Raw genomic sequence first — 26009 nt, 5'->3', positions numbered from 1 at the left:
AAGAGTGTTGAGAGATTGCCCAGCAGTTGCAGTATTAGAAGCGGCTGAGGTCTTGTGATAATATCCCCGTTCAGTCAGAATTTGCCTTAAAGCCCTTGGTGTGTCAGCTCCTGTATACTGCAAATGGAGCAATTGAAGACATTCTGTTGTCTAAAGTTGTCACAAACTTTATTCCTTACACTCTTTTAATGTTGGTTGGTGCATACTTTTTGTTTTTAACCATAAAGTTGAGATTTATATGTACGCTGTGTTCCCAAACCTCACTTTCTGGTTATCTACAGTGCAGCTTCACAGCTCTTGTCCTAGAATGCAAACAAGAGTTCAGACTTACTAGTTTCGCAGAGTACTATTGCTCTAGGTTTGAAGCAAATGAAGAAACCATAATCTTTATTTACTGTTGCTCTGCTTCACTGGTCTAAGCACGCTTTATATGTAATTGTTTCAGTCAGCGCTGTTGGAAAAAACTGTTGGCATCAAGAATGTTGTTTGTTTGTTAATATTGAAAAGTAAGTTGTCAGTATGTGGATTTTTAATATATGCCTGTTGAAGATTTAAAAAAGAAAAAGAAAGGATAAAGAAGGGGGGGATGTAATAAGCCACAAAGTTTGTTTTAACGATAAACAAAATTATGTTTGCCAATTTTATCTGAAGAACAAGTTGTTATTCTGATTGTGGCTGTTAATACTTAACAGGGATTATGTGGATTTTTATCTTAAGATCAGTTGGTATCTTTTCTCTCCCAGAGCCTCTTTAGAAATTAACTGTCTGCTCTGGCATCTCAGCTGAAATTCTTCTGGGCTAGTGGCAGTAATGTGAAGTTGCGTCTATAGGGTGTGAGAAGGCTAGAGGACTCTCAGAGATTGATGCAAGTGTTTCTGAAATCCCTTGCTACTTCCAACTGGTTTTATCTGAAAACCAAGAATTTTGGGGGTCCTCAAGCTAAGCCCTCTTTACAAACCCATCATGCACTACGTAGGTAATTCTAAATACAGTCATTGCACAGAGAACACTTAGGTTCCCAGACAGCGAAGGAGGAACAATATTTGTGACTCAGCTGGTGTGAACCCAGCAGATAAACTTGCTAGAAGTTGGAGTGAGATGTAGTTTGATTCTAGCTTGTCCCTAGAGATTGAGAAGCAGGGAAGAAAGGCTCCAACCTGCCACTTGGTTGATCTCAAAGTGCATTGAAGTGCTCCTTGTGATTATTGGTTTTAATGTGTGAAACTGAAGTTAGCGAAGAAAGTCAGATGGATTAATGACACGCCAAATATACATCTTGCCCCTTGCCAGGCCCCACAGGGCACTGCCAGCAGCTGCACTGGAAAAGATTTGAGCTTTCTCCTTTTTTTTTGTTTGTTTGTAGGGTCTTTTGTGTTGTTGTTGTTGGGGATTTTGTTTGTGTTTTGTTTGGGGTTTTTTTGTTTGTTTTTCAGGATGCTCTTCTGGAGAGGAATTTGCTTTTAAATGCACGCCTTTATTGAAGTTATTTAAATGAATCCAGCTAACGTGGGGAGTGTGCTGCTGCAAGGAATGGAGTGCCATTGCATGCTCCATGGTGTAACTCCATCCAGTGTTTGCTATATTCTGGTGCTATGTTTATTTTCTCAGCTCTGTAGCCTTGGAATATTTTTTTGCTATTTATAATACTAAAGAAGACACTTGGAATATGTTGTTTATGTAACTTCATTGCTTCTGTTTTATTCAGCTTGTAAAGACATTGAAGGAAGAGTTCAGTTTTGTTAGTGCATCTTTCCGAATCTTCGTGACTGGTTGTGTTCTATGTAGATCGTGTGTACCTTTCTGAACTCAAGAAAATACCCTTATGTGAATACTCAGCAGAAATCAGTGCCATTTGATTAAATAAAAGTAAATTGCAAAATCAAGTTGCTACAAGTGACTAAGTGGGGAAGACTGCAAAATTGGTTTAATGCCTGAAATGCATTGGGTTTTTTTGGATTGTTTAAATTGGAACAGGGAACTCCTTAATAGTGGTAGGAGAAAAATAGATGGCACTAAGAAATATGCTATAAAATAGCATTTTTTAAAAGTAGTGTAGTCTAAAAGTATAAATTTTAGTTATTAATTGGATTCAGTTTAGTGGAACTATTAGGCTAAGTACAGCAGTATCTCTTCCAAATAATGCTTCAAAAAATAGTGAACATATACATATATATATGTGGAATCCAGTTAATTGTGTATCGGCCTGCTCCGATTTACTTTTTTCTTGCTTTCTGATATGGCTTCCAAGGTAAGGGTTTTCTTTTTGTGTATTTAAACATGTTTCAGTTTGGAAGCCCACCCCTAGCTAGTGCTTCTGTGTTTCAAATATAAATTTCCAGTATAGAGAAGGAGAATATGTTTTCAGGGTTTTTTAGGAATTTTGTTCTTCCTCTGAGGGTAGTATTTCCCCACTAATGAAGCAGTGTGTGCTAGGTATGTGCAGAAATTAAGAACTGCAAAGTACAGTAATGTCAGTTCAGATTATTTCCACTAACAAAATATACATTTTGTTTTTCTTGTCTTTATCGTCTTCTTACCAACTATGTAATGGAATAAAAGCTTTGTTGTTGTCTTAAGTTTGGAAGTAGTCTGAATTTGACTTAACATCTGTGATTCTTTGTGTATTTTGAAAAATAACTACCTAGATTTAAAGTTACTTATTTTTGTGCAGTCCAGTCGGTTTTCTTTTCTTTTTTTAATACAATCTGTCAATTAATTTTGGCATATAGACTCAAGTCTGTATGCCAGAATTGTTGTGCCTTTTATAGTTTTAAATGTGAGGAATGTCAGGGTGACTCCTCCTGATGTGTTGGCATAAAGGATAGTGAAGATACTAAAATTGCAGCTATGAGCCTGGTTTTTTCTTTCTTCCTTTTTCCCCCATGGGGTTTAAGAAGGGAGGAAGGAAATAAAAATTCAGATAAAATCATGTTTTCATTTATTCATTCAGCTAATGGAGAAAATAATAATTAATGGATGAATTTGTTCAAGTTTCTTCTGACTTGACCAGAACCAGTCTTTGCCATCAAACTAAGTGACCCTCTTTCGTGAGATGACTTTACTCCATCTGTTTTTGTGTGGTGTCACATGAACTACTTGGTTTCTGGATCAACAGGAGTCTTGTCCAGAGAAATGGAGTGGAAAACGCCAGCAGAGCTCCTCCTTCCTCCTCTCTATATTATCTATTGAAAACTCTCCTGTGCCCGAGCTGGGGAGGGCTGCTATTGACCTCAGGCAAAGCCTTCACCTGCAGCATCCAAGTGAATCTCCCTAGCTGTTGCAGGCACAGTCTACCTTTATTCAGCAGTCTTGACAAATTTAGCAGGGCGAGAGGGCTGGAGTAGTTCATTTTAATTGTCTCTGTAATTTAGGGCTTTTACAACGACACCTTTCTGGGAAGGGAAATGCTATGACAGTATTTCTGGCGGTAGGCTAGCTGGTCCCTTAGGTGATAAGGCTATGGATGGGGAATCTAACGCAACTGCAAAAAGGTGGTGAATTGGACCTTTTATTTCCAAGGAGGAAATTGGTGTGTCAGGTTTATAGGGAAATTCTCTTCATGATTAAGTTAGTGGCCAAAGTGGCAGGCGTTCATGAAGGTGGCAAGTTGTAGTTCGGTTCCAACACTTGCCATAGTGCCGCTAGGCAAGTGCCATCCATCTGCTCTGAAGTGGTGCTGAAGCTGAGGGACAGTTCTGCTGCTGCTTGAAACGAGAATCGATTGCAACCACAGCATAGTCATGAGACAGCCCAAATGCTGGAGATAGTATTGGGAAAGTGATTGTTTTCCCTAGACCGAGTCCCTTATTAAGCCATGTCTTCTGTTTTGGGTGTAGTAAAATACTACTTATTAATTGCTTTTGGTGAGAGTAGGGCAAGACTACTTTTGTCAGGTGAGTCTGTTATGGCTGCATTTCAATGAGGGTGTATAACCAATTCAAATATACTTTTCTTCCCCCTCCAAACATAGTGGAACACAAATGCTGTACTGTGTCATGGAAATTCCTCTGCTGTGCACATTGGGTAGATCTGAATTTGAAATTAGCATGTCAGTTCATTGCTTTGCTGTGATACAAACTTCTCTTGTTAGTCCCTCTCCTCATTTTGCGTATGTCAAACTAAAACCACTCCTGAAGTGGCAGCTTCAGGATTAAGTGGGCATTTTTTGGCTCAATTATGGCAATTAGTGTTCAGTCGTACTGCATGTTTAAACCCAAGGGTTGACATGTCAACATTTTGCTCTAGCTTAAAGGAGCACTATTTTTGGTCAGAGAAATGAGTGTTTCTATATCGGTCATTGCAATAGAAAGCTTAGTAGGCTAACTGAACGTAGCGTGTTGAGAGAGGCTGTTCTTCAGGTTGACATTTTTAACAAAGTCTAGAACCAGGGAAGGAGGGAGAAGATGAGGGAGAGCATATGCACGGACTTGATATGAGGTTATTACACTGTCATGCCTCAAACAAGCAGTGTTGTGCCTTTTCTTCTTTTTAGCGATACCGTGGGGGCAACATCGATGTGTGCCCCTGCGTCTGGTAGGAGTAAAGATTTGGGTGTGAGAAAACAGCAAAGATGTTGCTCTGTAAAATCTATTTAAAGCTGACGCTCTGTGAACTCAGCAGCAACAGAAAACTTGAATCTGTAAAATACTTCTGTCCTACCTTGTTTATGTTGATGCTAGAAGTGATACTGGTGTTGCTGACAGTAAATCTACCTAGACATAAGAAGCACTATAAACAATTCAGCATTTTAAATGTGCAGCATGGCAACACTCCATAATGGAAGTGCACCAACCCATTTGCAATGTGCGTAGTGGGAAGTGAGTGGTCAAAGATGAGAGGTAGACTTAGATCTTAACTTCTGGCAACTGCCTGCCAGTTTGACTTAGTAATGTTCTTTACTTGACAATGCTCCACGGGAAGAAATGAGACTTTAGCATTTTGTAAATGAACATGTTTGCAAAGGAGGAAGAAAATATGTCTTCCCTGCCAGTTGTCTTAAATTAATCTCTTAACTTTAACCAAGCTTATGGTATCTTTTTGTCAGCTTTTCTTTAAGTGTGGCTTAACAATGAACTCTCCTTTGTGGATTATTTGACATACACTTATATGTGCATTTTCAGCTTCTGTATGAGTATATCTAATACTGGATGTACTACTGATCCTCCCTTACATACTTTATAGACCTGTTAACCAGTTCAGTTCCTATCCTTAGTAATTAGATTACGCACAGAAGACCTTCCTGTCCTCGCAACTATTTTTACACTTACCTAAAGGGGGGGGGGAGGGGAGAAAGTAATTTCTAAAGGCCCCAGAATCTGCTACTTGAAGCAGTCTTGTTTGTATTTGCAGTTGACTTTGAGGAAGATGTGGGACAACTGTTCCATCACAGAGTCACCCCAAATTTCAAGGCAGTATATATCTGTGGCCTAGATCTGCAGGTGTCTTCAAGATAAATGCAGGGTTCTACATTTCAGTTCTAGGCTTAAAATTTTTAAACCCTTTTTCTCAAAATAGAAGAATATGAAGGTATAGTGTTTAAAGTGTGCACTTTTTTTTTCCTGGCTAACAGCCCTCAGTAACATCAGCTAGCTTACCCTAGCCTCCTTTTTATTTTGCAGTTCTCCATCTAGAGATACATTAGTCATTGTTTCTGCACAGTAGCATTTTTTTTCACTGCAGCATTAATTTGATTGCAAGATTTCATTTAGTCTTCATCTAATTCTGTTCCAAACTTCTGCCTCCAGCATGGCACAGGGTGTTCAAAATCTGTGATAACGCTGACCGTGATTTTACCTTTTTTTTTTCTTCTGCCATCTTCACACCAAAATACCAATCAAGAGCGCTGCATTCCCTTGCTTGCTGCAAACCTGTGTAAACATTAAGTGCATTTACAGCCTGTCTTTTTGGGGTAAAATCCACACTTCACTTATAACACCCATTGAAATACAAGACGAAGGTGCTACTTACATTTTCATGTTGAGTTTTAGTCAGTGACATGAGTTTGATTTAGGCAGTACTAAAGGTGTGTGCCAGTTGATTGCAGTAGCTGGTAAGGATTTTAAGAGTCTTTCGGTATTAAATCTCTTTAACCTTTTAACATTTGTGTTTTCTGGTCGGGGGAGGACAAAGTGCTTTGAGGTAAGAATGTGCTGGACCAATGCAGAGCCTATGGATGCACTGGCACATGCTGTCGGAGATTACTTTCTTGTGGAATTGCAGTGTTCGTAGGTGCAGTTTTGCTTCCATCGCTGTGTTATGTAAAAGCCTGCTTGCACACATAAAGGACTTGAGCCTTGACGAAGGGAAAATGAAGTCGAAATAAAATGTCCTGGTGTAAACCATGCCAGAAAAGAAACTTCCTCCCGTCTATCGGAATCTGACACAGATCTTTTCATTCATCCTTTCACTTGCCTTTAGGCATACCTCCCAGTGGTTGTTAGGCAACCATAATAATCTAGCTGAACATGCAGGATGGCTAATTGGATTGTCCCCTTCTTGGGTTTTTTGTTCAAACGGTCTTGGTCATTTTTAATAAGGCAAGCACATGCAAGTTGCTTCATTGGCTGATGTGATAAACCAAGGGACTTTTAACAGTTTCGTGACATGTCAAGGACAAAATTTTGAAATCTATGCAAGCTTTGACATTGTACTTAATCGAGAGCATAAGAATTTGTCTCTGTTACTACAGAAGTCTTGCTAAATTCTGCATTAATTCAGTGCATTTCCCAGTCGTATTCAAACCAGCCTATTCTAATGAGGGTTTTTAGTTGAAAGGCAGTATCTCCTCACATGAATGGAGCTGAGCTGCACCACCAAAATTTAGTGTTAAAATAGGCTGAGAATTTCCTGTGCCTTGTGGCCAATGTCACCAGGGTAGTCTTACTAGCAAGAAATGTGTTCCGAAAAAAGTGCGATGCTTTAGTACAGGGTGAGATGCCACAAAAGAAACGACATTTGTCATAAGGATGGCAAGAGTTTTGTTCTTTGTTACCCTCACAGGAAAATATATTTAGTGTGTTATTCGGGAGGGCCTGTTTCTCTATGCCAGCTTAATGTGAGTGAATTGTTGCATGTTGTGTTGAACTTGGGTGTCTAGTAGTTTCCCTGGTTGTTCTGACTACATAAACTAAAAATGCATCTGATTTGCAGTCACATAACTAAATTTGCCTTGTATTAATTATTGCAAGGCAACTTGGTGTGGTTTATGCTTTACTTATTTGTCTTTTTTTTTTCTTTTTTTTTAAATCTCATTGTAGATTCACCAAGTTGAAGAGCCTTAACCTTTCCAATAACAATTTAGGAGACTTCCCACTGGCAGTCTGCGGTATCCCAACCCTGACTGAACTCAATGTGTCCTGCAATGCCCTCAGAAGTGTTCCAGCAGTTGTAGGCGAGATGCACAAGCAAGTACTTTCTTAAAACTTAATGTACACAGCCTGATAATAAAGGCAACAAGCAGTTTCATGACTTTGTACATAATCTTCCTATCAGAAACAGTTTAAACTTGCTGGGTTTTGTCAGAGCAGACTGGGTTGTAGATCCATATGGAAGCAGTTGTGAGGTATGGATGGAGGGAGAGCACACTTTGTGTCTTGAAGCTCTTCCAATCCCCAGCGTTTGACACAGGGGTCGACTTCACGGTGAAGGAACTCTTTAAACTTCCTCGCTTATGTGCTTCAGCCATCACATAAGTTGCAGTTCTGGAGATGTTTGAAGATATGATACAACTGTCCTAACAGCCTACATTTCATAGTTGCCAAAGCTTTTAATTATTTGGTTGATATCTTCTGTAGCAGATTAACAAAAGCATTATTCCTTAACATTTTTCTTTCTGCTGCCCTTTTGTATATTTTACATCACTTTGACTGCAGCAGATTTGTGTATTTATAGGAAGGAAATGTGATTTAACAGGTCACTCACTTCCTTCACTCTCCTTTCCCCTCTCCTGCTTTTAATAGCTTGCAGACGTTTTTGCTGGATGGCAACTTTCTCCAGTCCCTTCCTGATGAATTGGAGCATATGCATCAGCTCAGCTACGTGAGTCTCTCCTTCAATGAGTTCACCAACATTCCAGGGGTGCTGGAGAAGCTGACTGCCATGGATAAGCTCTGTATGTCAGGAAACTGCATGGATACCCTGAACCTACAGGTGTTAAAAAGGATGCCTCATATTAAACACGTGGATCTAAGGTAGGTACTTGGAAAAGAGGAAAAATAAGTGGGTCTAAATTATTGGTGTTGAAACGGTTTCTCTGTGGCTGTCAGAATAGCCCGTGGGTATGAATCTCTTGTGTTAGTGCATTGAACTGTGTTTTTGATGGCACTGCGTAACTCACAGCACTTGCCATGACTTAACACTCTTTTTGGGGAAGAGGTAATGTTTAGGGGGATCAATAGACAGGAGAGTAAGTTTGGGAGGAAATTAATATTTACAGCAAGAGATCAAACAAAACAGAGCCTAGGACACTGGTGATTCCTGCAGTTCTTGTTGCTGCAGTGTTAATATAATATGTAGTCCCTGACCCAGAAAGCTTCTGTCTGAAATGTTGCAGATGTGTGAGATGAAGAAAAGGGCAGTGAAGGTGAAAGGACAAAAGTAGATATTTTAATATTTTTTGATATGTTAAAAAGCCTAGTCCACCGTGGGTAACATTATTTTATTGATGCCCTTGGCAGAGTCTAAACAGATGTTTATTACAAATGGCTCCGGTATGAGGTCGTTCTTTATTCTTATGGTCTTTGGGGAAACCAGCTTCTGTGATCAGCTGGGCAAGGCTCAGTTCAGAGCCTGGACCATGAGATCCAAATAACAATTAAATTTGGAACCATTTAGTTGAGCTACTCCAGCTAAAACTTAGTGTACCATACTGCTGTGTAGCTGTCAGACTTTGCAGTCAAGGAAGGGCCAGCATAAGTTAAGAAAACAGCTAAAATAGATGAATTCTGAAGCACTTACGGTGGGGCTAAAATATGTCTGTGTTTGTATGTATGTTAAAAGCAAATAAATAAATTAGCCTCAGAGTAGGGATGCTGTGGCTGAGCTGGCCATGAGTTCCAGTGGTGCAGTTCAGCCCTGTCGCTGTCTGCCGCATCCTTTCTGCACCGAGCAGTGAACAGTGGTTCTTTGTAACGCTACCTGGAATAGTAAATGTCGAACATGTTTGTAAACTGTACTTGCTGCACAGTGAAGTGCTTTGCTTCAGTGAAATCAGAAGTAAGCGCTGCTTGTAAATTGAAAACAGAAAAAGTAGGCTGTGGTGGTGGAGGGGACGTATTACCCATTTTCTTTTAACTGGAAAATGTACCTACTCTGAAAACACAGAGGGCAACTCTTGGAAAGCAAGAGCAACAACAGAACTGTAGGTATTTGCCCTTATCCTCACTAAGAAGACTTAATGGGCCAGCAGAAGTTACTATACTGATTTTAGTGTTCTAGTCAGAGCTGGGAATTTGAAACTGAACTCTTTGGAGTGCTCTGCAGTCTCCAATATTACTGGGTTATGGATAATCTCATTCAGTTGTAACTTCTGGGGAAATTGCGAGTATTGGCAGCGTCAGTGCACTGCAGTGAAGATGTGATAAAACCTGTTCTCTTTATCTGACAGACCCACTCGTCTTGGGGTTTTGCTTTGTTTTCTTTCAACACCCATTTTCAGGTCTCTGAATCTGCTTGCTGTAGAACACGGCGATGCGGGAGGCGTATATATGGGAATTCATAAATCTCAATTTGGCCTTTCAGTAAGGGAAGAGACTCCAATATCTGCAGGTTACTCATATCTGCCAGGTTTTTTCAGCAGATGCTCATGATAGGCCAGCAGGAACTGTAGAGGTTTTGTTCTTTTCCAAACTATTGGGCACAAATAACAGCCAGATTGTCTTATATTTTTATAGGCACAATAACAGTGTTACTTACCTTCTTGCAGAGCTTTTTATCAGTAGTTTTCAAAGTAGTTTAGAAAGGAGCTTGGTGTCATCGTTCCTTTGTCATGATGGATAAAACAACAGAGTGAATCCATCCTGCTTTTAAAGTACTGTAACAAAGGGGAAAATATTTAAAATCGACCTTGATCAGAACCTTGGAGGCATGCTAGTTTAATCCAATGCAACTGACTGTAGAGTGAGCATTCGTTTGTCAGCAGGCACCTGCCACGTAACTACACTTAATCTCCTTTTTTGTCTGCAAGATTGAATTCAATTAGGAGATTGGAGGCCAGTGAAATAGATTTTCTGCATCATGTTACCCAAGTGGATCTCAGAGACAACAAACTTGGGGAGCTGGATGCAACAGTTTTTAACAACGTTGAAGTGTTACACTGTGAACGGAATCAACTGGTAACCCTCAAAATCAGTGGATATTTTCTCAAAGCGCTGTACGCTTCCTCAAACGGTAAGTGCATTTTCAGGGCGGCTGTGGGGGTGTCATCTGACTTTGGGTTTGGTACCTGGTTCTCTGTGGGTTGCTTCTGGAGTGCAGTGCATGGAATCAGGAGGAATCAGGAGGCTCTTGACGTGACCCTTGGATAAAAGGGTTTCACATGTGCTGCGTTATGCTACTGACAGTTCTGAGCTTCAGAAGTGACTTTCAAATAGCACTGGGATACTGATCTGGAGGTCTCAAAACTGTAAAAATCTTAGAATTTGGGCTGAAATTCCTCTCTGTGGCACCAAGGAGGGGCCTTGAAGTTGCCAGTTCTTTGGGTTGTATTGATGCATTGCTTTACTAAGGCAAATAAGGAACTTACTGCTTCTCCCCAGAGTCGAGAAAGTTTGAACAAGTGGCTGTTTGTGAGACAGACTAAAACAATGTATAGTTTTGCTACTACCTCTGGCTGCTTACTCTGGCCAGAAAGCTATGAAATTTGTAATGAGTAGCTTCATTTGTATTCGATAATAAAAATAATGCAATCTTTTCCAGTTGAATAACTCCCATGTTCCATGAATAGGATTTGTTTGATCTGTCTCTGGAAGCTGCTATTACTTAAAATACTCAGTTTGCACCACCACTTTTATTGTTTGGAGTACTTTGGTGTGGAATAAACAAAATGCAAGCTGAGAGCACTGTGAGTTGGATGAACAGTCTGAACTGCCTTTAAAAGGCTGTCATCTTAACGATATCCAAGCTGGTGCCTTTATGAAGTATTCATACCAGGATCTTTGTAGCTGAGAAAAGTTAACATAATAATCTGAGCATGTGCTGTGCAATGTGAGCTGAGAGCTTAAGTCAACCCGTATCTTGCAATCCACTGCCTATTTGGTCTTGCTGTTCCTCCTGGCTACCCTGTCTTTGTGCCGTCAGCCCCCTTGTTTTAGTCTTCATCTTCCAAAGGAACCGTGATGCTTGTTACACTTTCACTTTAGGGGATTTTCTGTAGGCTTAAATAAATGTCTGCTGGTTTTGTTTCAACCTTAATGCTAAGCATTCGCTACCTAAAAACCTTAGGATATGAAATATTATTGAAGCAATCAAAATATAACATACTAGCAGTAGCTGAGACACTATGAAAGGACTGTAAGGCTGCCTGCAACCAGGGACTCGGCAAGCCTGCAAAGGCTCATGTAATGTAGTGAAAAATACTCTGGATCTTGCCATGACCTGGAGTACTCCGGGGTATTCTGTAGCTTGCTGTTCCAGCGTGGGGAATCTCCATTCCTGTGCCTGTACCATTAGTGACCAGTGGAAAAAAGTAGAGCAGGTTTGTGACTGACTCTTCTGGGCAGAGGGTGACGGAGGTGAGGTTACAGCTCTGGGACAAAAATGGGAAAATGAGAATTTGCCTTGAAACTTTTCAAATCCTACAGTTTCTCCTCTCTGATCAGTTATGCAGTGTCTGTCATAGCAAGTACAATGTAGTATAGCAAATGTACTCGAGCATAATAAAGGAATAAAACTCAGTTCACAAAGGTCTAAATCCTCAGAAGTTTTTTAAGGTTTCTGACTTGTTCTGAAATCTCTGGGCGTTAACTGCTTAAAGTAACTTATGGAACAGCTATTTAGGTGCAAATCTTTATCACCACTTTTGTTTTTATTTTTTTTTTCCCCCCCCTAGAACTTGTTCACCTTGATGTGTATCCAGTTCCTAATTGCCTGGCTTATATGGATGTTTCTAGGTAAGAGTATGTTGTTTTGTGGGGTTTTTTTTTGCTTGGGCCTGTAAAATATACATCAATGAGGCCTATGGAAAAATGACATTCACTGGTATTCTACTGGGAGGGAGTGGGGGGAGGAATTAGACTTAGAGATATGAGAAGTCTGATTTTCAGAGTTAGAGGATGGCTTTTTTCTACTGGCCAGTTCTTCCCTGTTTCCTTTTTATGCATTTACTTTTTTTTTTTTTTTTTTTTTGGTGATAAAAGCAAAATGTGCCTTTATAGTTAAAGGCAAAGTGTTTCCCTCATTTAAAGATTTCCTATCTTATAGAGATACAACACGATGATTCAAACGTGCCCCAATATCAGACACGTACAGAAGTTCCTTTCTGGATATGTCTGTGTCACAAGCCCAGCCTAGGTGATGGTTAGATAGTTTACTCGTCAGTTTGGCAGCTCCTGCAGCTCATTGTTGGTCTCTGCAGCCCTGGCTGCTTGCAGGGGAGTCTGCAGTTGCCATCTGAATTCATCTGTAAATCCCACCTTAACGAGGGAGCTGGGATAAGGAAAGAAATGGAAAAGGGGGTGTTTTAGTTTGTTTTACAATTTAAGGACTGAATTAGGAAAACACTTTATACATATGCTTAATGTCTGTCTTATTTAAGCAATTACCCATCTGCATGTTGAAGTGATAATCTCATTCGTTAAAGAGCCTGCTTAAAGCACTGTTAAGCTGTTGAGGGTGATGGTAACAATTAGTGAGTTAACCTGGGCACGTGGCCATCAACTTCAGAGTTTGGTTAGCCATGAGTCACTGGCATTGTGCACCTAAATGTAACACACAGGTGTGACTAAATAACTGTAATTTATTGAAAAGCATTCTTTGTAAAGCTGTGCTCTCCATTTAGCTGTACATGAAATTGGTGCAGAATCCGTGATTTTGATCACAAAGCCCTTTTTGTGCCTTAGTTCAGTGATGGCATTGTAACTACATGAGTGGAGTGTCTTTAGCTTCTTGGCTCGCTTGGAATTTGGGAAATCCGTTTGAGACTGAAAAGGAAGCGATCTGAAGATAAGAGGGGTTGGGTTGCTATCGCATATTTTGGTTAAAGGCTATTGCATGAATAAACTGTAGGATACAAGTACATGAATGAGCATGAACATTGATTTATGTTCATGCTGTGTATAAGGGTCCTATTCTTGAACTTCAAGTGCGCGAGTGCCTGGATGTTATTTGATGCACAATTTTGCGTCTGTGTATGCTTAATGAAGTAGTGGTTATGTGAATGCACATGCACACAATCTCCTCCATGTATTTTTTGCTGCTAATTTTTGTCTTTAAGGCAGGATACATGGGTGCCCCACTGTGCTTAGCTGCATGTTTTCAGTGCAATATTTCGAAAAACTTACCTCTAAGAACTTAATTTTTAGAAGGGTTAGTTTCTGTGAAGACATGCAAGAAAAGCAAAATGCTTGACTTTAAAGATGCACAAAAAAAGATTTTGCTCTGTGCAGTGAGATAGCTGAAGAGTGGTTGAGTGAGTTTCAGAGTTGAATTTATGGGGGATCGAAGAGGTGTGGTTCAACTGTGAATATTTTCTGAGGAGTGTCTCACAGATTTTCTTCTCCACAGAGACACTTCTTCATCCTCAATACTCTGATACTCTTAATACCTCTTCCCCAATAATTTGGAAGCAACTTTTTCGATTTTCTTCGTGGCTGCATGTCTAGGGAGATAATAATGCTGTTAGCTTTCTTGCCCCCTCACTCAGGACCTGACTGCAGTTGTAGTGCACTTAGAGAAGGAGGAGCGATACGATCTCATAGGAAACATACTGTGTAGCAAATTTGTTTCCTGCAAGTATCTATATCTCTCTTGAGGGTCTATTCTTAATAGCCTTTACATCTCGATTATCATTTAGTTACACCTCTTTGTGTTCTTTATTCATAGAAATCACCTGGAAAACCTGCCTGAGTGGGTATGTGACAGCAGGAAACTGGAGGTGTTGGATGTTGGCCACAATCAGATACGCGAACTGCCTGCCCGGTGAGTCTTGCAGACCAGTTGCACAATGTGGAGCAGGATAAGCAATTCAGAAATAATTGCTGATTCAGTGTTTAGCTTGTTCCAGTGACTGTCAGGCCTGTTTTATCTTTTGTTTGATTTTATTTTTACCTTGTGGGGTGTCGTCATGCCTCAAGCTTCCACCCAGCCTTTCTTCTTTTACTTTCATGCAGAGAAAGCAGTGCCTTTGAACTCCAGGTGGAAGTTTTGAAGCTGTTCATGTGGCTGTTCAGACAGGAAAGCCCTTCATTTTTAATATTGAATATTAAATATTTACAGCCACAACTTTGCATGAGTTTAGAGATCCAGAACTTGTAACTTGGTTTCAGTGGTGCCTAGAGACTCCAGGTCACAGTCCTGTTTGAGTGAAAAAGGATTGAGAGGAGAAGGTAAAGCCTCATCAAACAAGCAAACTCCTGCAGGTAGAGCAATCACCTTTGCTACAAAGATGTTCTCTTTTCCAGGAACCTAAACTTAAAATTGATAAATACAAATGATCGGAAAGCTAGTGAACAGGAGGGAAAATAGGAGTTGAGTTTAAATAACGAATCACTTATGTGTGTGTTGGGGTTTTTTTTGTAGATAGACCTATTCCAGGTGACTATACTGGTCAGGTGCTGGTATTGAGAATTTTTAAGTCCCTGACTTCGCTGGAAGAGAGCTGTCATTCTTGACTGCTCTGTATGCTTCAAAAGAGATGTTGTGAAAGAGGAAGAACATACTAGGCACAACGGGTGAAATTGCTTAGGGATGTGCAGAGCCATTGAAGATCGTAGACAGCTAGTATATCATGAGCTATTAAATATTTTCCTTATGGAGCTGTACAGCACAGAAGAGCATCAGAAACCAAAAAGGATGGGTCAGATGAATGTGCCATATGGTGTAAACTGGCAGTTTTAGTGTCAGAAATGGGAAGAGAATAGATTTCAGAAATGTGGGCAGAAAAGGATGTGAGGAGATTTAATGAGCAAACTAACGGGCTAACATGCAGACTATCAATCCCTCTGTTTTTTCACACAAAGTGAAACTGTGCCTACTCAGAAGGTGGGGGGAGCAAAAGTTCATTTGCCTTTCATTTGCACTTCATAACAGCAAAGACTATCAAGGCATACCGGATATCTTTGGGAGATTAATGATCAGCTGAAATTAGGTACAGTCAACATCCCACTTGTCTCTCCTGCCATCTTATCATTAACCCCAGGAAACAGCTTATCTTTGAAAGCTTTTCTTTGTAGTATGTGTCTAGATAGCTTAGCTCCTAATAAGTCAGCTTGGTTTTAAGGCCCAGTTCAAAACACAGGCTTTGAAAGTCTGTTAAACTTTAGGGAAATTTGGGTCTGGATTCAAATGCAAATGGCTCAGGCATGTGGACCTACTGTTGAATATCAGGTAAATACTAGTGCCTAGTAGGTGTGTTCATGTGCACTGCTGCGTGCTTTTCCTTCTGCTTAGAATAACACTCTGAAAACCTGTGAAATGAGTGAGCAGGACTCTCCTAGAAGGATGCTTGCAACTCTAACCACAAATGTTAAAGCCTTGGCTGACCAGCAGTTTCCTGGAACACTGAAGGTTGCTCCTAAACTGAATAAACATAATAAAGTTGATGCTACGTGTGTTTGCCTTTTGAAACAGAAAAACAATCCTTGAAGACAAAGAGTTGAAGCGGTTGAGATAGAGGACTGTGTGCTAATGTTTGTCTCAATTAAAGAAAATGGGAACAATGTACACTGGGCTGTAATGCAGCTGTTTCTGGTTTAAAAGTACTGGAAAATAACAAAAAAGGGTACTTAGTCTTAGCTATGCAGGACAAATTCATTGTCATAAAATTGACGTTGTCAAAGATTCCCCAAAGAAAATGGAAATGCTTCATTTAAGAGTTGCCAAAATGACCTTACCACCATCAGTGAACAGATATGTGTATGTATTTGTGTTCGTTTTTGGCTGTTTTTTTTAAAAGATCTATTTGTATTCAACATTGTGTTCTCTTGAACAGTTGCTTACTGTTGAATGCTTTCACCAAACTGTGTTTTCTCAGAAGATGTTGATGCTGAGCAACGTGCTTGTCCTTAGAACTTTTTGATCCCAAGAAAACTTCCAGTGGGAGTTGAGCATGTGGGAAAGCTGCCCATAGGGAAGAGCAGTCCCAGCGTCCTAGTTCCCCCCGCCCTCACCTTGAGAACTAGGTGTGCCAGGCTCATCAGGAGCTGGTGGTTCAGTCTCTCTTTAGGCAGCCCAGTTCCTTTGGTGCTTGTTTACCTTGGAAATTAAGAGACAACAAACAAACAAACAAAACCCCAAAGACTTACTTGGTTCTTCTGAATTATTTATAAAGTATATTTTCATGGAAAAGCTAATTGCTAAGGATTTTGCCATGATTTGAACTTTTTTTTTTAAATGGCACTGATCCCACCCATCCAAAAAAAACCTCCAAAGTAATAAATTTTTCTGGAGACACTGTCAACCAATTCTGCTTTTTCCTGTAATGTTTGATGTTGATGATAGTGACCAGCCTTGAATAGGAAAGGAAATAGAATGGAAAGGCGAATCTGTAACTGAGAGAGATTTTCAAGTAATAGTGGAGTGAAACAAAAATGGTTAAATGATGAAAACATAATAGATATGCTTATCACTGTATGGTAAGTCTTTTCACCCTGTGTTGAGCCTTCTGGAATGATACAGCTGGCTGTTGACTTGTATCCATGGTCATAACACAGACGATCCAGCCAACTGAGATAACTGTTAACACTGGCACACAGATACGGCGTATGACTGTATCTGTCAAGGGGAAAATACTCAGCATACTTCATTGATTGTTTTGGCACAATAATCTGATGACCTGATGTATTGCAGGGAAGGGGCAGGGAGGCTCTTTATGTGTATTTGGGTCATTGTAACAGAGGGAAGAAGATTTTTGCTTTAATGCTGAGTAATTTGAGAATCTTTGCTTGAAACAGGTCAGCATGATGCACAGGGTCGCCAAATTAAACAATACGGTAGTGGGAATGTAAGACAGGTGGCAGATGAAGAATAATATTTTTTTCTTAATTTACTGGAAGTGGTTCCTGTTCAAAATGGAGAGTTGCTTCATTTTTTTAGGTCTTTAGGTGCAGATTTTAAACACCTTATTACATTATTTATACTGCAAAATTTAACTTTACTATTTGATCAAAACGACTGTTTGTTCTTGTCTCTTTACGTTGCCCTCCTCTCCCCCAGCCCCCCAAAAATGGAGCAGGGGGATGGGACTCCAGGTCATCTATCGCTTGTAAAAGCTCAAGAAAGCAAAGCCGATTAGATAAATTTCATTTGCTGTAGAACTGGAAAGGAGGCTTTATGTTAGTCTGGTATTAACAGAAAAGGAGAATGGGGGGGTGGGGAGTTGCATTGGATTATGAGTCAGCACATGATGAATAGAGCACTACGAAGCTTGTGGGGCGACTGGTGATTTCACCCACACTGCTGAAGTTCTTCCATTAGCTAGGGGATCCTACATGTGCAGTTTTCTGCAGCCATTGTTAGCAATTACCTCCTTCACTGTCGTGCTTCTACATTCATGTTTTATACAGTGCAATAAGATAACCCTTTCTCACTACTTTCACTCCTGAATCATCCTTAAGCCTCCTTCCCTGTCTCTGAACAACCTTTTCAAGAAGTTGGTGGAGAGTGGGAAGACATTCTTGGATCTGTGCGTAATTAATACCACGTCTGCTAATCAGTTGGCTGAATCACTTTCTTCTAATGAACTGTGATATCACACCTAAATTCTCAAAGCAACTCTTCGGTTTAGATTTTTCTCATTTTTGGTGTTTTTTATTTCTCTAAGGTTGTTTTACAATAGTAGCTTGCGTAAGCTGCTGGCAGGACATAACATGTTAGGAAGGCTACCAGATCGGCTCGAGCGAATACAAGTGGAGGTCCTGGACGTGCAACACAACCAGCTCCTTGAACTGCCATCTAACCTGCTTTTGAAAGCAGACAGGTAAATATAAAGAAATTTGATCTAGATTTGCATGTGAGGAACCTTGCTTTTTGTGTTACTTCCTAGCTGAAAGGGTAATCTGAGGTCCTCCTAATTTGAAAGTTGCCAAGCCTTGTGTGGTAAGAACAGATGTCTGCCCAACTCCCCAAAACACATTCCTTTTATTCTGGTTTTGTTGCCTTATATGGTTGCTTCTTTTTCCCCACGAAGCTACTGCTGAATACCTACTTCTTGAAATCTAGCTGTAAAGTGAAGTGCGTGCTATTTTCTACTACATACACTGAGATGGGTTAGTGGCAGTTTCTTTAAATACATATTTCTTAGGCTTGTTTGATGGAGTGTGAAAGCTTTTTTTTTCCCCCCCTTCAGTCAGAGGCTAGAACTTATTTATACCTGTCAAACAAAACAAAATCTGTGCATAAGGCTGTCAGAGTAACTCAGTTATTCCCCTGTCCTTGCTTTGTGAATTTTTTTTATCCTTCTCAAATGTTTGTCACTAATTTAAGTGGTGCCACCACTTGATCTGCTTTCTGGATTCTTATTTTTATGCTGCTGTTACTTTAGTCTGAGTCTTCATAATCTTTCTTCCTGAATAGGAACATACCCTGTAAAGTGGCTGTGGTTGAAATATGGGCGATTGGTAGCATAGTCTGGGGATGGTGGATGGGCTGCCTGGTGTCAGTGTTCCTTGTACCTCTGTGCTTCCACATGTAGTCACGGGATTTCTGAGTGCTCAACCTATGCGTAATTTAACAGGCAGTGGGACTGTGTGCTGTGGGTGTTTATTTCTGATCCTAGCTGTGGCAAAAGGAATGCACAGCTCCTGGGTTTCTTAAGAGGTGGAGAAGCTAAAGTAGTGGTGATCTCACTGTCACAGCTCCTCACCCAATGAAGAGTATCGTGAAACCTCTACTTTTATCCTGTTGTTCGTTCTGTCGTGAACCTCTGGTTACATTTCCTGGGATTCACAGCATTTGGAGTTGGAGAATTAGGTTGGTGGTTGAAATGGTTTCTAAATAAACTCTTAACTTGGCTTTCTTGAGCAGCAGTGTTCTGAGGAATTTATCATTTAGGTTAAAAATTATCTTTCAAAAGGTGAACTTTACTAGGACAGGGTTTTGATTCTGGAAATCAATATGACATTTCAGCCTTGATTTGCTGTAAAGAACCTTTAAAATAATTTTTGTACTTAGATTTTTTTTGTTGTTGTTTTTAAGACCACTGTTGCATACCTGTCCACGTTCAAGCCTGTGTAGGGTACGACCTCTGGAATAAGTTGATTGTCGGCGAAGTTATTCTGATGTTAATTTACTGTTTCAGTTGAGACTTTACATAAAAGTACCGTCAAAGCATTGAAACTTAGCAATGTTACTACTGCAATAATTGCTGTTATCCGGCACATTTCTGTTTAAAAGTGGTGAAATTCATAGCCTGTTCATGTGGCAAGAATGTTTCAGATCAGCAGCTATAATTGTCTTGTGAATGACTTTTCAAACTGTTGTACATTAGAGATCGTATGAACTTCAGAAATGAAACCTTGTAAAAAGCTTTTTTTACGGGAAGTTGCAAAATTAGGTAAAAAAAAAAAAACCAACCTATTTACACGTCCCAAGTTGAAATTCCCATCTGTTAACTTGGAAAGGAAAGAAACATGTAAGTAAGTTTCAGAAAGGTACTGGCATCTTTGAAAGCAGAGAGAGAGAAATAATTTTGTAAAATTTCTATGAAAAAAACAGGTTGTAACTCTAGGATGTAGTTTAGTGCAATTTTGGCAGTTAGAGAGAACCTGATTTTTTTTGAACAACTCATCTTTTTAAACTGAACTAAGAAACTGTAGACAGCTTTTCTTTATTTTTTTGTGATGCCAAAATGAAGAAGTACAGGCTAAACCCATGATTGGGGCTACATTTCCCAAAGTTTGCTAAAAGTGTGCTGAGAAGAAGTAGAATTAAAAAATATACTGAATAACAGTATTAAATGGCCGATTCAGGCTTGGGGATTTCCCCCCCCCGCAGCTTTGATGTTCTGCAGCTTTCAAGCAGTACAGGGCACGTGTTTTCCAAGTCTTCTATGGCTGTTAACAAAGTCAGGTACCGTTGCAGGAGATGAAGAGAGCTTACCCATTCCGGCATCTCATCCCTACTGCAGCCTCCCTCACTTGTGATAATAGAAGCAGTTGGCTTGGGGCGAGGGGGGGTTCCCCCTTATTCCCTCCCCCTTTACTGGTTTAGATGAATTGGCTTGCAAATGCCTTGTCCATACTGGTGCTCCTATGACTGCTACAAAAGTGATACCTGTGAAGGAAAACAGCGGTGCAGGTTAGTGCACAATGTCCGAGTTTTAAGTTTGGAATTTCCTCCAGGAGACGTCTTTCTTTTTATTTTGTTTTCAAATGTTTGTATCTGTCAGCAGCTAAGTGTCAACAGAAATGGGTCTGGGCCAGGGAAAGGCGTTCAGGGGTTTGTTTTGTTTTGTTTTGAAAAGGTAAAATGCTTCTCTTCTCCAAGCATTCCCTGGGAAGCACAATCTGTACTGCCAGACGTGCCAAGAAAACTGGGTTTCCTGAGTGGTCTTCCATGGTCTCTACCCAGCGTGTAATGTTGGACAAATCACTTTACCTTACAGAACCTTTATCTCTCCATAGAATGGCTTACCTTTTGCAGCCTTGAAAAGATTAGTTTATTTTTTTGGAAAGGTACTCAGGTCTGTGCATCTGACAGATGATATCTTGTCTGGATATGAAGTCTCATGCTGTGAATTATAAACGCTTTCTCCTTCTCAATCCTGAATATTTGACAAAGTGGGTGTGAAGTGCCTTGGGCAAACTTCAGCACAAACACTGGTGGGCTTTGACATCTAGAACATCTGAGGAAGGGAGGAAAATTGGTGCACAAAGAGAGAATATCACTTTCGCAAAAAAAAGAAAAAAAAACACAAACTGAAAAACCTCTGTTCTCTTCATAGAAGAATCAATGAACATTGCTTTTTCTGCTGTAATCCTTCAAAAAAACAGTGAAAAGGTGTCGTTCACTGCTGAAGAGTATAATTTAGGGATATTTTGTTGGTCTGCTTTTTAGTTAATTTTCTGTTTTAAACTGTTACTCGAGGAGAAATTGAGGACTAGCCTATGAAACATTTCTCAGACCAAGACAGAACTTGGTTCTGTTTATTGCACTGAAAGTATGCACATCTTGATCATGTTAGCAAGGATTTCTCTTGTAGGGTGGGGATTTTCTTGGCAGGATGAGCGCCACAGAGGCAGCCAGATAATCTCTTCATTTCTCATTACCAGATGCTGCAAAAACAGAGAATTCATGCAAGTGCTATGGCTAATGGGGAAAAGTCCCAAGCTGCGTCCCAAACCTTCTTTTGTGTACCTGCAGTCCTGCAACCTTTCATTTCTATCCAGTGCTTCATCTGTTGTGATGCCTTTCCCGCTCTGTCTGATTCTCGTACAGACTTTTTACTGCCTTCCTTGCCCAGTTTGCAGCAAACCACCATTTAATGGCATGAAAACTGTTGTACGAAATGCTCTTCAGATAAGATGGGCAAGGATTCAAGAACTTTAGCTGTGTATGATAAAAAAAGCAGTGGCAGTGGTCAGGGGGGTTTAAAAACGGAGACGCAGTGATGAAGGGTGAGGGTTTGCCTCCTGCCTAAGCTTCCAGTTAGTATGAGTGTTTTCAGTATAAACCCGTAAAACAGTATTAACCCTATTTAAAGCAGTTGTGTGGTGAAGAAGTGTAGCTGTGATGTGCACAGCTTAAACCTTGGGCTTTGTTTTGTAGCGTCTGGTAGTGACCAGCTGTGGTGGTTAAGCCCGTGTCAGCTGTTCAGAGCCCATCTAGGCTCTCCTCTGCATGATTCTTGTTTTCAGCTTTGTTCAGCTGTTCTTATGTTTTGATTTTCTGTTTGTTTGTTTGTTTTGATTTGATTTAATTTGGTTTTGGGTGTGGTTTTTTGCTGGAGTTCTGGAAGGCGACCCAGTTAAACTTTGACATTTGCTATTTCCACCCAGTGGGGCTGCTTCTTTCTGATGCAAGTATTCAGTTCCGTCGTGGATGCAGGAGAAGTGAGGCAGGAAACAAAGTCAAATGCATGCAAAGAGCTATTTGAGTGTTTGATGCACATACTTTTGTTGCAGAAATGCTTAGTTGCATTTGTTTCTTTGCTGGTAGGTTAGGGTTTGCAAGCAGATATATTAGAAACTGGGGAAATCCCAGTCAATGAAAACAGTTAAAGGTAGGTTAGAAAGTAAGAGCTGAGGAGACAGCAGCAGTTAAGTGTTTTTTTTGGCAGTCCATCAACAGGAAGGGGATTCACTGGAATGTTTCCGTCCTTTCATTTATTTTATTTTTTTTTTTAAAGGAGAAGAAATAACCCTCTCTTGCACAGGCTGGCAAAACTGCCTTGATTTCCCATGCCACCCCCCCCACCACTTTCCCGTGCTTGACACACTTAGCTTACAGGATTCTTCCTCACACACCTGCTACCTCAATCATAAATTATTTTAGGATTAGGCGATCAGAAATTGAAGGCATGTCTCTGCAGAAGAAGGGACTGAAGAAGAAATTTTGTATTTTGATTGCTCTGTGCTGATGGAGATCTTGGGGCACAGGCCAAACTGGAGATCTTGATTTCTCTGCATATTCTCTTTTTGCAGCTGCAGTATTCTTTCCAACTCTTATCAGTACTTTCAAGCTAAGCACAACGGTTTTGATTTGCTGCTGCTTCACCATTGGACGCAGTTGTCTGTGTTGCTCCTTTTAATGTTAAACATTCCTAAGCTTTTTGGAGGACTTGCATTTTTCAGGGGTGACTGTGTCTCACCAGCAAGCCAAGTTTGCCAAACTACCTCAGAAAATGATGAGGAGTTGGGAGATGCTGTATTCTCACAACTGTCTGTATTTAACTTTTGTGTGTGCTAGAGGTAGGCATTGGTGTTAAAAAAATTTCAAACCTTTTGCAGTCCTTAGGAGAAGGTTTTCTTCCTCTGCTTTTGGAAGTTCAAATTGAGATCAGAATCCTCTGGGTTTAAATAGGGAATGCATGTGACTGCATATTAGGTCTGTGTTGTTGAATTGGATCCATGTCCTTGATTCTAGCCTATTCTTTGGGACAGTTTCTTTTTCTGTTTTGCCTCTTGGACAAGTTAAATCCAGTAAGGGATTGTACTTTAATACCCCATAAAACCAAAGGTGACTTACTCCATCCAGAGATCAATGTTTATATTATTACCCCAGAGGAGAATTTGCACCTTGTCAAAGCTGAAGAATTCTGGCATCTCCCTGCCAGCGCCTTCGTTTCTTCCTCAATCTCCGCCACTTTTAGTACTTGTTAATTCATGCTCTTCTTGCTATATTATACTCTGGTATGTGTGCAGGCTGCTGAATTCAGGTTTTTGTAGTGATGCTGTACTTTTTTTCATGAGCTTGTGGTATAGTGTGTGGGTGGAATTGGAAAGGGAAACAATTAATTTTGGACTGAACTTTAATACTTGACATTCTACTTCCATCTGATAAGTAATACAAGTGGGATATCTTCAAGGAACATGAATCAGTTTAGGTCCATGCACAAGAGAGTTGGGAACAGTTGTGCCCAAGTAAATTTCCATTCCTCTGGAGGGCATTTGTAAGATGTGCCTTCTAAGGTAGCTGCTGGCACGTTGCACAAGGGCGAAGAAATAGGGGAGTGGAAATAACCTGGAGGAGGACTTCTGTGCTAAATCAGTGTGAGGGAAAACCTGATGGGGAAGTACAGATTTTTTTTTGGGGGGGGAGGAGAGGGCGGACATAAGATTATAGCAGAGAATTGACAAAGGTTTGGCAGTAGCAGTCTGCTGGTTTGTTCTGTTCTTTGCTCAAAGAATGGTGGTGTAGTCCCCCTCCGGCCTTTTTTTTTTCTTTTTTTTTTTCTTTTTTTAAATCCAGAGAATATCTTGAAAGAATTATTGTTTCAGAATGTTTTTGTCATTTTAACTTAACAGCTGGTCACAAGGTACATGTGAATAAGCAGTGTACGCTCTTTTAAAAACTTAATTTAATTCTCATGATGTCAGCTACAGACGGAGATGAGTATGTGACTAGCCTGAACCTGACCGTTGAGTGCTACCCAGCCGTGAGTTGTTATGTTATGGGGTAGGTGGGATACCCTGCTACCACAGGGTTCCCATTCTAGACCATTGGCAAGATTTTGCTAGCCACGTAAACCTTGTTCACATCAAGGCGTTAAACTGTAGGTCAGGATGGTGGGAATTTATTTCCAGTGTTGTCATATCACTCTCTGGAAGATTTGGCAAAAAGGCAGGGGAGTACAGAGGAATAGCTCTCCTCTCTCCTTTCCCTATTGGAAAATATATGAATCAAAACTTATTTTTGGCAGGAATACACAGATTCCGGCCACTTTTATTACCAGTGAGGGAACAGCTTGAAATTTCTTGTTGTATTCCACCAATGTTGAAAGTTTATTGAAAACAGAAAAGCTCTTGTTTGATTAATTTTTCTTTTGAATTTAAAATGGCTTCAGTAGACTGTATTCATTTCAGCTTTATCAGAGCAATGTACCTTTTCTTACTCGAAGCTTTCCGCTGTGTTTTGGGCTAGCTGTACTTGAGTGCACTTACGTTCTTCTGAACTTCATAGTCATAGAGTGATCTCTAGGTTATCTGTTTGGCTCCGTTTGGTTATTAAAAAAAGGTACCTGTGAAACACTCCAGGTTATTCTGCTGCAGCTTGCAAGAACATAAATAAAATACAGATTCCTGTATTTTAAGGTAGCAGAACATGTCCTTTCTTGGGGGATGTTTCGCTGCCTCCTTATCCCTATCATATTCCTGTGAAAGTTCACTTTTCCCAGCAGCCTTAAACCTTGTTATTACTTAAGCCTTTCAAGGCTGAGCTGAAGACAGACATTTTGTGCTATGAGTGGTACAAAAGATACTGTGGCTTTAATGTTATTAAAAGTGCCTTTTTTGTGGGGAGAGAAGACTATCGTGCATATTAGATTGAAGTTGCCAAAGTAATAGCTGTCTATACTTCAGCAATAGGTGTGCTTGCTGGGGTTTAATTAAAGTACAAGAACCGTTGATGTGGTATGCTTCAGTTTAATAATCTAACTTTGAATAAGTTTAATGTATTTTTAGTTTATAGCTAAAGGGTGAAATTGAGCAGCATCTTTTTAGAATAAATAATTTTTAAAACCCTTTCGGATGCTTATTCCCTTCTCTGTATTAATCCTCCCTCTCCTCCCTTCCTCCTCTGGAGTTTTACCACCCTTGTGAATAATGAATGAGCCTGAGGATTAAACTCTGTTTCTCTGAAGTGGACTCCTCTGTCTGTCTAAAACAACTAACCTAGTTTCAGTTCTGTGCAGTGCTGAGAGATTTTTGCTTCTAATGGAAATAGTGGGGTTTTTAATCCTTTGGCATTCCACGTGACTCCTCTGTAGCGTGTCTGACCCTTATTTGCTGCTGAGCAAGTGTCAACCAGCCGCAACTCTTGTAAATCCATTTCATTCATTAACAGACCTTAAATGTCAGTGTGGATTCCTGCGTGCATGGGAGAAGCTATCAATATTTTATCACTTTCTCTTAAGATCGATGACAGGAGCGCACTAACCTTTTGTCTTCTGATCAGTGGTTTTATAGGCTTCAGCTCGCTTATTTCGGAGTCTTGTTGCTTGAATGCAACTTTGCCCGTTGCAGCTGCCCGTCCCAGTGAGTTGGTAGGAGCAGTGCAGCCTGGTTTGAACGCGGTCGCGGCAGACTGGCAGGCACACACTTACTTCTGTATCGTGAGTTCTCTAAGGCAGCCTTTTCTGAAAAGGGAAGGAAGGAAGAGAGAGGTCTTATTTCTCTTGAAAAGGCATGGTCACGCCAGAG

The 26009-nt window shown here is 40.3% G+C and overlaps 1 protein-coding gene across 1 annotated transcript in view; it reads left to right on the top strand.

Moving 5' to 3' along the window:
- The window catches only part of PHLPP1 (PH domain and leucine rich repeat protein phosphatase 1), a 67319-nt gene that overhangs the window by 21982 nt on the left and 19328 nt on the right, over nucleotides 1-26009 (top strand). The window contains exons 5-10 of the mRNA XM_009709764.1: nucleotides 7257-7403; nucleotides 7959-8189; nucleotides 10184-10386; nucleotides 12047-12107; nucleotides 14038-14133; nucleotides 17975-18130. Of these exons, the coding sequence (XP_009708066.1) occupies nucleotides 7257-7403; nucleotides 7959-8189; nucleotides 10184-10386; nucleotides 12047-12107; nucleotides 14038-14133; nucleotides 17975-18130 (894 nt within the window). The remainder of the gene's footprint in view (nucleotides 1-7256; nucleotides 7404-7958; nucleotides 8190-10183; nucleotides 10387-12046; nucleotides 12108-14037; nucleotides 14134-17974; nucleotides 18131-26009) is intronic.

Source organism: Cariama cristata, unplaced genomic scaffold, assembly GCF_000690535.1.
Source record: "Cariama cristata isolate BGI_N322 unplaced genomic scaffold, ASM69053v1 scaffold21190, whole genome shotgun sequence".
Classification (NCBI taxonomy): Eukaryota; Metazoa; Chordata; class Aves; order Cariamiformes; family Cariamidae; genus Cariama; species Cariama cristata.
The sequence above is the reverse complement of the archived record's forward strand: the minus strand, read 5'-3'. Positions and strand labels throughout refer to the sequence as shown.